General features: G+C 45.5%; 1 protein-coding gene across 1 annotated transcript in view; it reads right to left on the bottom strand.

Annotated features, from left to right (window-relative positions):
- The window catches only part of RP1L1 (RP1 like 1), a 31,416-nt gene extending 20,093 nt beyond the window's left edge, over positions 1–11,323 (bottom strand). Inside the window, exon 1 of the mRNA XM_044290936.1 lies at positions 10,700–11,323. Within this exon, the coding sequence (XP_044146871.1) occupies positions 10,700–11,323 (624 nt within the window). The remainder of the gene's footprint in view (positions 1–10,699) is intronic.
- Between the last annotated feature and the right edge of the window lie 2,667 nt (positions 11,324–13,990).

Genomic DNA, 13,990 nt, shown 5'->3' with positions numbered 1-13,990 from the left:
TGTGTGGCCAGTTCCAGATGTTGGCCAGGCTTTGTGAAGGCGGACGCTTTGCATGTGAAAGAGGTGGAAATGGGGGAAGACAGTACACAGGGTGATAGCCAGACCACCCTCCATTCGTCTTCTCAGCGCGAATAGGATGTTGATGAAGAGGAGGAGATGGTTGCCTCTGCTACAGAGGATAGTACCCACAGCAGATTTATTCCATCTGTTCAGCGTGGATGGGCCGAAGAGGAGGTAGAGGATGAGGAGATTGAGAGTCATCCATCTGATGAGGACAGCAAAGTCTTGTCTGTTGGGACTCTGGCACACATGACTGACTTTATGTTATGCTGCCTTTCCCGTGACCCTCACCACATGGCCATTTTGGCCAAAACCGATTACTGGTTGTTCACCCTTCTCGACCCCTGCTACAAAGAGAACTTCTCATCTCTCATTCCTGTGGTGGAGAGGACTAGCAAAATGGTGCAATACCAGAAGGTCCTTGTGGAAAAATTGCTCCAAAAATTTCCAGCTGACAACACTGGCAGCAGAGTACGTAGTTCCTTGGGCAACGGAGGAGGGGAGGGGAGGGGAACACACAGCAGTTTCAACAGAGGCAAGGCAACATTCTCCAAGGCCTGGGACAGTTTCATGACACCCTGCCAGCAACCTTACCCTGATGCCTGGCCTAGTGTCACAAGGAGAGAAAAGTTTTGGAAGATGGTGAAGGAGTACGTAGCAGACCGTGTCAGCATCCTCAATGATCCCTCTGTGCCTTACAACTATTGGGTGTTCAAGCTGGACACGAGGCACGAACTGGTGCTCTACGCCTTGGAGGAGCTGGCCTGCCCTGCCACCAGCGTTTTGTCAAATGCTGACAGGTTGACTCTTATCAAAATAAACAAGGCCTGGATTGCCCCTGACTTCTCTACTCCACCAGAGGAAAGTGACTGAACATAAAGGCACTTTAAATGTGGCTTTTATGGTGTATTAAATACACTGTATTCCCATGCACCCCTTCCACCACAAAAAAGGGTATATGGTTCAATCTTCCTTTTCTCGTCCTCCTCCCCATATCAACATGCTTATTAGGCCTCATGCACACGACAGTATTTTTTCACTGTCCGCAAAACGGGGTTCCGTTGGTCCGTGATCCGTGACCGTTTTTTCATCCGTGGGTCTTCCTTGATTTTTGGAGGATCCACGGACATAAAAAAAAAGTTGTTTTGGTGTCCGCCTGGCCGTGCGGAGCCAAACGGATCCGTCCTGAATTACAATGCAAGTCAATGGGGACGGATCCGTTTGACGTTGACACAATATGGTGCAATTGCAAACGGATCCGTCCCCATTGACTTTCAATGTAAAGTCAGGAGTCCCTATTATACCATCGGATCGGAGTTTTCTCCAATCCGATGGTATATTTTAACTTGAAGCGTCCCCATCACCATGGGAACGCCTCTATGTTAGAATATACTGTCGGATATGAGTTACATCGTGAAAACTCATATCCGACAGTATATTCTAACACAGAGGCGTTCCCATGGTGATGGGGACGCTTCTAGTTAGAATATACTACAAACTGTGTACATGACTGCCCCCTGCTGCCTGGCAGCACCCGATCTCTTACAGGGGGCCGTGATCAGCACAATTAACCCCTCAGGTGCCGCACCTGAAGGGGTTAATTGTGCGTATCATAGCCCCCTTTAAGAGATCAGGGCTGCCAGGCAGCAGGGGGAAGACCCCCCCTCCCCAGTTTGAATATCATTGGTGGCCAGTGCGGCCCCCCTCCCTCCCTCTATTGTAATAAGAACATTGGTGGCACAGTGTGCGCCCCCCATCGGCCCCCCCTCCCTCCCTCTATTGTAATAAGATCATTAGTGGCAGCGGAGTTCCGATCAGAGTCCCAGTTTAATCGCTGGGGCTCCAATCGGTAACCATGGCAACCAGGACGCTACTGCAGTCCTGGTTGCCATGGTTACTTAGCAATAGTAGAAGCATCATACTTACCTGCTGGCTGCTGCGATGTCTGTATCCGGCCGGGAGCTCCTCCTACTGGTAAGTGACAGGTCTGTGACAGCTCTGAAAAAGCTTTTATGCAGACGGATCTTCGGATCCGTCTGTATGAAAGTAACCTACGGATACGGATCACGGACACGGATGCCAATCTTGTGTGCATCCGTGTTCTTTCACGGACCCATTGACTTGAATGAGTCCGTGAACCGTTGTCCGTCATAAAAATAGGACAGGTCCTATTTTTTTGACGGACAGGATACACGGATCACGGAGGTGGATGACAAACGGTGCATTTTCCGAGTTTTCAACGGACCCATTGAAAGTCAATGGGTCCGCAGAAAATCACGGAAAACGGAACAACGGCCACGGGTGCACACAACGGTCATGTGCAGGAGGCCTTAGGCTGCCCTTGCTCCTAATGTTTTAGAGGGTCAGCTCAGCAGCAGACCCTCAACCATAATTTTTTCGATGGTCAGCTCAGCAGCAGGTCCTCGCCCATATTTTTTTCCATGGTCAGATCAGCAGCAGGCCCTCGCCCCTAATGTTTTAGCGAGTCAGCTCACCAGCAGACCCTCAACCATAATTTTTTCGATGGTCAGCTCAGCAGCAGGCCCTCAACCATAATTTTTCCGATGGTCAGCTCAGCAGCAGGCCCTCAACCTTAATTTTTTCCATGGTCAGATCAGCAGCAGGCACTAATGTTTTAGATGGTAGGATCAGCAGCAGGCACTCGCCCCTAATGTTTTAGAGAGTCAGCTCGGCAGAAGACCCTCACCCCCTAATGTTTTAGATAGTCAGCTCAGCAGCAGGCCCTCGCCTCTAATGTTTTAGATGGTCAGCTCAGCAGCAGGCACTCACCCCTAATGTTTTAGATGGTAGGATCAGCAGCAGGCCCTCGCCCCTAATGTTTTAGAGAAGGCATCCTCAAACTGCGGCCCTCCAGCTGTTGCAAAACTACAACTCCCAGCATGCCCGAACAGTCTACAGTTATCAGCCTACAGCAGGGCATTGTGGGAGTTGAAGTTTTACAACAGCTGGAGGGCAGCAGTTTGAGGATACCTGTTTTAGAGGGTCACCAGCAGGCCCTTGCTACTAATGTTTTTGAGGGTCACTAGCAGACCATCAATCATAATTTTTCAAGGGTGTGTATGATGCCCTCTTTTATGTGTAATAAAGGTTGTATTGGAGTGACGGTTCCTTGTAATTTTTGGCAGCCCTTTCACTTAGTGTATAGGCTTTATGAGTGTAGGAGTCCCAATACCTGAACAATCGTACCACAATGTGAATGAGGCCCTCCTTTATGTGATATACAGGTTGTATCGGAGTCAGGGCCGGCGCCACCTGTAAGACGACCTAGGCAGCCGCCTAGGGCGCAATTTAGCAGAGGGGCACCGGAACCGTGTGGTTAAGTGGCCGGCGGCGCCCCTCATGCTGCGCCGCCGCTCTAGTAAGCAGGGCCAGCGCTTCCATAGAGTCCTTATGGGCCCCCCGCACCGGCCCGCAACTAACTATAGGCAGGACACGTGTCACACGGAGATGAGCGCTTCCATTGTGGAAGCGCTCATCTCCAGTCATCTGTATCGCCATCCTCAGGACAGCAATACAGATGGCTGTGCAGCAAGGCAGGGGAGGGAGAGGTGTGTCCCTTCCTCTGATAGGCTGCCGGCCTAGTACCAGCAGCCTATCAGAGGCCGGCGCAGGCGGCGCAATGACGTCACCTGAGCCCTGAGCCGTACAGCGCGGGACACAGGCCGGAAGAGGCCTGCATCGCATCGCTGACATGGAGGTAAGTATAAGTATTTTTTTGTTGTTGTTGTTGTCAATACTGGTGGCTACTGGGCTGGCACATGATGGGGGGCTCTGGCTACTGGCACATGATAGGGGGGCCTATGGCTACTGGGACATGATGTTTTATTTACATGGGACTCTACGGTGGAGGGAGGGAAATAGTGTTATTTACATGGGACTGTATGGTGGAGGGACTGAGGAATTAAAATTTCTGAGAACACTAAAGGGAGGACTATAACTACAGGGGGCACTGCAGGGGGCATTATAAATACTGGGAGCGCTTCAGGGCTAGCATTATAACAGTAGGCGGCGATATAAATACCGGGGGCACTGTAGTACCATTATAACAGGAGGGGGCGATATAAATACTGGGTCACTTCAGGGTGAGCATTGTTACAGTAAGGAGCATTATAAATACTGGGGGCACTGTAGGGGTATTTTAAATCCAGGGGACATTATAGGCGTTCTTATTACTACTGGGGGCTATAGGAGGGACTTAGAGATCTGCCTTATTTCTACTAAGAGAGGCACAGCCTGCTGGAGAGAACTGCAGACAGGCTCGGGGCCCTGATCTTCTACTAACCCTATGGGGGCCTTATTACTACTGAGGGGCTCTAGGTAGGGGAGTGATGATGTGAGGAAGCTAAAATGTCTGTGTGTCACACTCTACAGAGATGAGGCGGCTAAAAGAAGTTGTACGGACCGAATGGAGAAGATGATGACAGAGAAGATCTACATCAGAGGAAATGTCACCTGGCAGGCCCTGGATGTGAGAGGTACGTGCTGCTGTATAGAAAGTACGGCAAATGGCGGTGTGTGGGACGGAGGGTCGACTGAGAGAATTGGGCCATATTCATTGGGGCTTGTGCCCCAGATCTTTTGAGACCCTAGCAACGCCCCTGGCCTTCAATATGTTGGTCGCACGACACAAGCACTACATTGTCGTGTTAAACAACACAAGTACAACATCCAACGACAATATCAAAAACACAGTGTCTCTAGACACTGCGCGTCCATGCCCGACAAAGAGAAACATTAGCTAAAAAATGTGCTCAATGATTACATACCCGAAAACAGTTCAATAGATTCAGTAGCCTCCAAAAACGAGAAGTATACTGGATCTACCAATTGGATACCCTTACGCCACATGGGCTGAATGAAAGCAATGAAACTATCTTTTAATGTATTTTTTTACATAATCCAATATTTATTTATTTTTTTATTATACTATTTGATATACTATTATTACATTTTACCTATACTACAACTATACCTAAGATAGACCAGAGATAGATAAATTATAATAGACCAATATACACAGCCTTTGATTATGTTTCCTTTTTGGACTAATTTATCTCTATCTACATGTTCTATCTGCTGTAACAATTATCATTTTTTATATTTTTTATATTACTATTGAGCCTGAGACATTCTAGAAACAAATATGATACATTGTTGCCCCTGCATGGATCGATGGACACTTGAAACCCACAGCAGCCCACAATGAAGGATTTTTCACTAAGCCACTCCGTTTCTCCTCCCCTAACCACGGCCTGCGTGCCCAAAAACTTGCTTTTAAAAATGTAGCATGTGTGTTTTAATGTAATAGTCCTGAGGAAGGGGGCTGTTCGCCCTTGAAAAGCGTTGACCGCAAATAAACTACTATCTGCTTTTACCAATACTTACCGGGTACTGCATCCCTGCTGACAGCACCGATACAGAGGTTCCAAGCTTTCTTCTATTTCTTTCACTGACCGCTTCATCCCGACGTCCGCATTACCGCCACGGGTAGAAACCCAGGCAGCAGCGCAGGCACTCCGTAGGCTGGTTGGATAATTACCAGCGAAGCGTTGTGACTGGTCACAACAACAAAGGGTAAGCTCAACTATTTCTGATGTTACTATTCTACTACCAAACAGCACCACACCTGAGGCGCAGCCTCCTGTTTTTTTCCTCTTACTTACTGTATCTGAAGGCTACCATTGGGGCAGATCCCTACAGTGTCTAGTGCACAATGGTTGAACTTGGTCAAGCAAATTTGTAAGTTTGAGAACACTCCCTAAAACAATTCTAATTGTGGTCTAGATAATATATAATATATGTGCAACGGGTCAGATGTACTATGACAAAATTGTGAAAGAAAAAAAATTGGCATCCATGCCATGGACTAGATTTGTTATTGTTTTAGACATTTTTTGTGCCTTACTAGACACAAAACCAAAGTTTCTGGAAAAGGGGAGGTGACTAAGTGGAGTCCTAAAATTTACTACATGCGCCAGTGTTGAACATGTCAAACAAGATGCATCAAATCTATCACACTGCATGCACCACTTAATAAATTTGGCGGTCTTCTGCCTGTGTTGGCTAGGTTTATTCTCCCTTAAGAAGTGTGCCAGTACAAAAAATGCTCCCTTAAGATGTGTGCCAGTACAAAAAAAAAAACTTTTAGTGCCTCAGTAATAATAATTACCCCAATAATGTGTGCCTGTACAAAAAATACCCCGTTGTAGTGTGTGCCAGTACAAAAAAATACCCCTTATAATGTGTGCCAGTCCAAAAAAATGACCCCTTATAATGTGTGCCAGTACAGAAAATGACCCCTTATAATGTTTGCCAGTAAAATGATTCCCCCTTGCAATGTGTGCCAATACAAAAAATGCTCCCTTAAGATGTGTTCCAGTACAAAAAAAAACTTTTAGTGCCCCCCGGTATGTTCTTTTTTTTCTTTCTTAAGTCCCTTTTACATGGGCTGCGAATCAATGCAGTCATCGAGAACGAGCCCTTTTAGGAATACTTGTTGACAATAACTGCCCCCATGTAAATGTACCACTGATCATTCAATGAACGAGCACACTTTTGTTGTGTGATTTCCTCTTTAATGCAGCACCATAAATCAGCGTTTGCCGGCAGGACCATCCTGCTGCTCAGAAACATAATGGGGAATGAATGATCGCAGTAGATCATTCATTCCCATACAGAGGAGAAGACTGCAGCATGTAAATGATCTCCTGATCAGGCAATTATCAGGAGCGAGCGATTCGTTCCCGATAGTTGCCTGTGAACTGGAGATGTAAAAGGGCCTTTATTCTCTATCTTTCACATGACAGTAGTAATACTAATCACTAACTACCAAACAGAACTGCTGCTGATTGCCGCAATACCCCAGCATGAAGCCTGTACGGTTCCCGGGTATGGGGCCACATGGCCTCTGTCAGATGACGTATGTACAGAGCTATTCTACCCAAGAAGCAGTGCATGTTGTTTTGCCTAGAAAATTACTGATAAATTCTCTGTATGAAATTGGAGTAAGGCCTCATGCACACGAGCGTTGTTGTGTTGTGTTCCGTTCCGCAAAATGGGGTTCCGTTGTTCCGTGATCCGTTTTTGTTTTTGTTTCCGTGTGTCTTCCTTTATTTTTGGAGGATCACCAGACATGAAGGAAAGTAAAAAAAAGTCTAAGTCAAGTTTGCCATGCAAATGATAGAAAAAAAACGGACACGCGGATGACAATCTTGTGTGCCTCTGCGTTTTTTCACGGACCCATTGACTTGAATGGGTCTGCGAACCGTTTTCCGTGGAAAAAATAGGACAGGTTATATTTTTTGGACGGACTGGAACCACGGATCACGGACGCGGATGACAAACGGTGCATTAGCCGAGTTTTCAACGGACCCATTGAAAGTCAATGGGACCGCAGAAAATCACGAAAAACGGAACAACGGACACGGAATGAAACAACGGTCGTGTGCATGAGGCCTTAAGCTAAACATGAACAGCAGGTAACTGTCAACTGTCTCAACCCAACGATTTCTTCAGACCAGCCAACCATTGAATTTCTATGGTCATCAGAGGAGATAAGGATTGTAAAGTTGGATTTCAACTTCCCCAGGATTTTTTTTTCGGGGAGATAAGGCGCTTCCAGAGGAGTCTGGCAGCTGCTTTCTCCCCTTTACCTGCTCAAGGCAAACATGCATGCTTGGCTGAGCTGAACATGCATGTGTATGTCTACTAACCGTCCTAGATCCACTAGGACAGTCCCAAAGTTCAAGCACTGCCCCAGGAGGGCTGCAGCATGTCCCAATTTCAACTGTATCTGCATCCTCCAGATGTAGATACAGTTGAGTACAATGATGAAGCAAGGACCATTCACCCTGCGACACCTGCTGTCAGCAGCTTGGCACAGGCACGGTGCCATGACGTCACTGCGCTTGCCGAGAGCCAGAAGAGGCCTGCACCGAGGGATTAGCTCCATTCGTTGTGGGAACACCAATAATAATTTATGCAATAAGCGGGATCATACTAGGTGAGAGGCACTAAATTGGCAAAATACTGTATGAGGAGGCACTAAAGGAGTCATAATACTACATGGGGGGCACTAAGGCGGCATAATACTGTGTCGCCATACTAGGTGGGTGCACTATGTTGACATAATACTGTGTAGGGAAGCACTAAGGGGGCATCACATTGTGTAGGATGCACTAAGGGGGATCATAACTTTGTGGGGTGCACAAGGAGCACTATTACTATTCGGGGGCACAAAAGGGACTTAAATATGTTTGGATAGGGATTGGGTGGGGTTACAGGTGCGGCTCAATGAAAAAACGAACGTGGCACAATACTGGCGTTGTCACTCTACATTTTTCCAAAGTTGAGTGGTCTTCCTGTGTATGGAGGTGCCGGGAGTGAGAGCCATCAAATGGGTATAGCCAGCCTTACAGCTGAGGCCTCATGCAGCACTATGGGAGCCCAATTACGGCTCTGTACAAAATGTCTTTGTGCCACACGAAAATATATTTTGTACTTGCCATAACTTTTTATGAAATCACTTACACTCCTAGGATTAAAGGGGTTTTCTGAACTGTAACACTCTGGGAAAAAATGTTATGCCACCAGTTGGACATAACGTTGTCACCCTGCAATAACAAAAAGCCATAGCATAGAATTTACATGACATATAGTACAATATTTTATTTGTAGCCATAGAGGCTTCTTGTCCATATTGTTTTTGCCCTGAGAACCCCTTTAATGAGATCGGCAGTAAGTGTTCACTTTCTGTACAGTACCACAAAGCACATAGTGTTCATTCATGTTAAAGGGGTTGGCCAATTTCGACAAATGTTTCCTACTTTTGGTGTATCATACATCTGTATATAACACCATAACATGCAGACCTTCTGCCGTGCAGCAAAAGGTCTCAGATCCAATCTGTTTAATCTATAAACTGCAACATTCATTGGCTGCTGCGTCTATATGATGCAAGATGGCAGCTGTCACATGCTTCTTTCCACATCGCCGCTTTCGGTGTCATTCTAGGACATGTTCTTGGACATGTTCAGTGCATGCTCAGAAGAGGTTCTGTCCCGGGACAGCAAAGAAAGAAGTGACATTGTTGAATCACACCCTACAAGCACTATGGACACAGCAACCAATTAATGTGGTCAAGAGATGAGGATCCCGATCCAGAAGTCGCACCCCAGAGGCTTGGCCTAGCATGGCATTTGTGCTGGGGGGGCATCAAGAAGTCATAGTGTCTTGTTCAGGGTATTCAGAAACAGGTTTAGGGCAGCCAACTGAATCTTTGGCCCAGGTGAAGGAAAGTCTAGCAATGCCTCTGGCCGACACTACTCACCCTATGCAATAATTGGTCTGTAGGATTGTTATACAATAAGCGGTGGATTGGCCATAGACCATACTGGGAAAATTTCTGATGGACCAATGACCAGGAGACCGCCCAAACCCTCCTCATGGCTGCTGGCCAGGCAAATAACAGCCAGACAACCACAGTATAAGTTAACACTGGGAGCATCAGGCAAGCGGCAGCAGGTGGCCTCCTGATTTTAACTGTATCTCCGGACACTATAGGGGGCATTTTTATTGCTGGAGGCACTATAGGGGGAATCATCAATACTAGAATACTGGGGCCAATATAGGGGGCATTATTACTATTGGGGGTCACTATAGGAGGCATTATTACTATTGGGTTCACTATGGGGAGCTTTATTTCTAATGGACGTACTATAGGGGGCCTTATTTCTAATGAAGCTACTCTGGGGGAGCATATTTCCACAATAGGGAAGCACTATTACTACTTGATGCACTAGTATTTGGGGGCATTGGGGAACACAACAGACACAGTATTGGGGGTGGCAGCAGGACGACACTATTGGGGCACCAGGATTGGGAGTTTGAGTTTAAAAAGTGGGGAAGATGATGGAAAAGTGAGGAATCTGTGTGCCACGCTCTGCAGAGACAGGACAAGGCTGCAAGAATTCATTATGGCGCTCTTGGCCGAATGGAGAGGATGATTAAATAGGTGTGAGTTTGTAGTGCTGTATTTTCCTGTATGTTTGATAGTGCTGAAAGACCAGGCAGGAGGTTAAAAGGCAGGGTTAGCTCGGGGTTGTGGCCAGTGTCTCACCTCCTCAGGAGGACAGAACATGGCAGCTAGCTCTGGCCACTACTGTGCTGCACTATGGTATTGCTGACCCTGTGTTGACACTGCCTACTTGTGTTGGCCTCACTTGCTTGTGTTGTCCCTGCCTCCCGACAGTTTGGACCTGCCTACAACACAGGGCCACTGTTAGTTGTTTACAGGGCTACTTTAAGTTTCTAGTCCACCCCTGTATACAGTAGATAATACAATTGAAGAATGACCCTCCAACACTACTACCACCACTACCAAGTTGACAATAAACTAAACTGTAGTAAGGCAAATAGCAAAATACCCACTTTTACTTGAAGAGCAATCAAGGGTCTCTTAGTAGCTTCACATAGCGATCAAAGAACCCGCAACTGGAAAGACCATACTTTGACCATATTTTGTATATTGTATTATGTTATACCATATGTAGCCATCTTAAGAAATTTCAGAGCTAAGAACCATTTATTAATTGATTTATAGAACCAACTAACTACTTACTCTTCTTCCATCTACAGTATATAACCTCTTCACAGTGTATTGCAAGAGATCTGAGGCATCCTCGAGAAAGGTCCTGATGTTCCGAGCATTCTTCCGATTGAGGATGATAGACCGTCTAATGGTCGGATCCCCATTCCTTACTAGAACAAGTTTCTTCCGTACTTTCGGTACCTGTTGAAAATGAGTTGTAGAGTATTCCTCGTCTGGGTCCTCATGCTGACCTTGCCTTCGGGCACTGACTGGACGACTGGCTCTTTGATTTCCCACTTTGCGTCCAGCCATGGGTTGCACATATTTTTTGTCAGAGCATATATAACTTCCTCCATCTTGAAGCTGCTCCAGTCTGCTTATATTATGTGTACCTCGAGGAGTAGTAATCGTCCGAACCCCAAACGGCAATGGAACTTTGTTTGAAAGGTCGTCCATGAGGGCACTAAAACTTTTGAAACTGCGACGATTAATGGCCATCCTTACTCCGCTGAACTGAGGATCTCCGCTTTTGAAGAAGGTTATTTTCTTCGCTGGGGTCACTTCAGAGACTGCATGTGATCGAACCACTGGTGGAAAAGGCTGTTCTGGACAGGTTGGAGGGGCCGAGTAACCTTCTGCTGTAGATGGATTCATTCTGGTGGTTAATCTGGAATTGGGATTTACAAAAAATTGTGATTACTGTCATATCAGTTACAAAAATTTATATCCAGATGTCACAATGAAATGTCAAGATAAATTATTGAGATACCCCTCTCCAGCCCCCGGGAAGAATGATCACCATTTAGATCTTCACAGCATCCTACTGCCCGCCGCACTGATGGATTTATAATCAAAATATAAATCACAAGAACTTCTCTCTTTTAGGCCTGGATGTTTAACATGGTGAGTATGAAGTTTGTATTTTGGGCAGATTTTTTTTATCCTTTTTAGTTATCAAAAATATTTCATGATTATTTTTAACCCTTCATGAACAGGTCATTTTTGGCCTCCAGGACAAACAAACATTAGATTTTTCATTAGTTATGTCACTTCAAAACTAATAACATGTTCTCCGCATTCATAGTGAGAATTTATCATGATGAGAATATTTACATAGTAACATAGTATATAAGGCCTGTTATCCTGCAAGTTGATCCAGAGGAAGGCAAAAAAAAAAAATATGCCCCTCTCTAGTAGCTATAGCCTGTAATATTATTACACTCCAGAAATACATCCAGGCCCCTCTTGAACTCTTTTAGTGAACTCACCATCACCACCTCCTCAGGCAGAGAGTTCCATAGTCTCACTGCTCTTACCGTAAAGAATCCTCCTCTATGTTTGTGTACAAACCTTCTTTCCTCCAGACGCAGAGGATGTCCCCTCGTCACAGTCCTGGGGATAAATAGATGATGGCAGAGATCTCTGTACTGACCCCTGATATACTGTATTTATACATAGTTATTAGATCTCCCTTCAGTCTATTTTCTAAAGTGAATAACCCTAATTTTGATCATCTTTCAGGGTACTGTAGTTGCCCCATTCTGGTTATTACTTTAGTTGCCCTCCTCTGTACCCTCTTCAGCTCTGCTATGTCTGCCTTGTTCACAGGAGCCCAGAACTGTACACAGTCCTCCATGTGTGGTCTGACCAGTGATTTGTAAAGTGGTAGGACTATGTTCTCATCACGGGCATCTATGCCCCTTTTGATGCAACCCAATATCTTATTGGCCTTGGCAGCAGCTGCCTGACACTGTTTTTTTACAGCTTAGTTTGCTGTTCACTAAAATTCCTTTTCCATGTCAGTGTTACTCAGTGTTTTACCATTTAGTATGTACGGGTGACTTGCATTATTCCTTCCCATGTGCATAACCCTACATTTGTCAGTGTTAAACCTTATCTGCCCAAGCCTCCAATCTATCCAGATCCATCTGTACTCTTGTTGTTGCCTTGATTTATTCTCGTCTTGACTACTGCAACGCATTACTAATCGGTCTCCCGCTCACTAAACTCTCCCCCCTTCAGTCTGTTCTAAATGTTGCAGCTAGGCTCATCTATCCCTCCAACTGCTACACTGATGCTACTAGTCTGTGCTAGTCACTTCACTGTTTGCCCATCCACCACAGAATACAGTTCAAACTTCTCACCCACAAAGCTGTCCACAGTGCTGCACCTCCATACATCTCCTCCCTCATCTCCATCTACCACCCTACTCATGCTCTCCGTTCTGTTAGCGAGTAGCGACCTAAGATTAATAACCTCCATAATCTGTACCTCTCACTCCCGTCTTCAAGACTTTTCTCGAGCTGCACCTACTCTCTACAATACTCTTCCCCGGAATACTAGGTCAATTCACAACTTCTCCACCTTCAAACGTGCCTTAAAAACACATTTTTACAGGCAGGCTTATCAAGCTACCTAAAATGACTTTTCCCAGACTAAACCTTTCCCCCACCAACTCCTCTTTCCTAAACTCGATCCTCTAGTAATCCCAAACCCGAAGCAGATCGGCCGGCACCACTCCTGTCAGTTCAATAATGGCTCAAATCCTACTTATCACAATCAACTACCTTATGTGTCACCCCCAATTCCTCATAGATTGTAAGCTCTTGCAAGCAGGGCCCTGACTCCCAGTGTTTCAGTTGCATATTAGCCAGTTACTTTGGTTTTGTACATGAACCCTATGAATTTGTAAAGCGTAATATGGTGGCGCTATATAAATAAATGTTATTATTATTATTATTATCTGTAGCAGTATACTGTCCTCTTCTGTGTCAATTACTTTACACAGTTTAGTGTCATCTGCAAAAATTGATATTTTACTGTGCAAGCCTTCTACAAGATCATTAAAAAATAAACTGAAGAGAATAGGGCCCAATACTGACCCCTGAGGTACCCCACTAGTGACAGTGACCCAATCTGAGTATTTACCATTAATAACCACCCTCTGTTTTCTATCACTGAGCCAGTTACTTACCCACTTACAGACGTTTTCCCCCAGTCCGAGCATTCTCATTTTATATACTAACCTTTTATGTGGTACAGTGTCAAATGCTTTGGAGAAGTCCAGATACACGACATCCATTGATTCGCCGCTGTCAAGTCTAGAACTTACCTCCTCATAGAAACTGATTAAATAAGTTTGACATGACCGATCCCTCACGAAGCCATGCTGATATGGCGTTATTTGCTTCTTTTCATTGAGGTGCTCCAAGATAGCATCTCTTAGAAAACCTTCAAACAGTTTACCCACGACAGATGTTAAACTTACCGGCCTATAGTTTCCGGGCTCTGTTTTTGGACCCTTATTGAATATTGGCACTA

Source organism: Bufo gargarizans, chromosome 4, assembly GCF_014858855.1.
Source record: "Bufo gargarizans isolate SCDJY-AF-19 chromosome 4, ASM1485885v1, whole genome shotgun sequence".
NCBI lineage: Eukaryota > Metazoa > Chordata > Amphibia > Anura > Bufonidae > Bufo > Bufo gargarizans.
The sequence above is the reverse complement of the archived record's forward strand: the minus strand, read 5'-3'. Positions and strand labels throughout refer to the sequence as shown.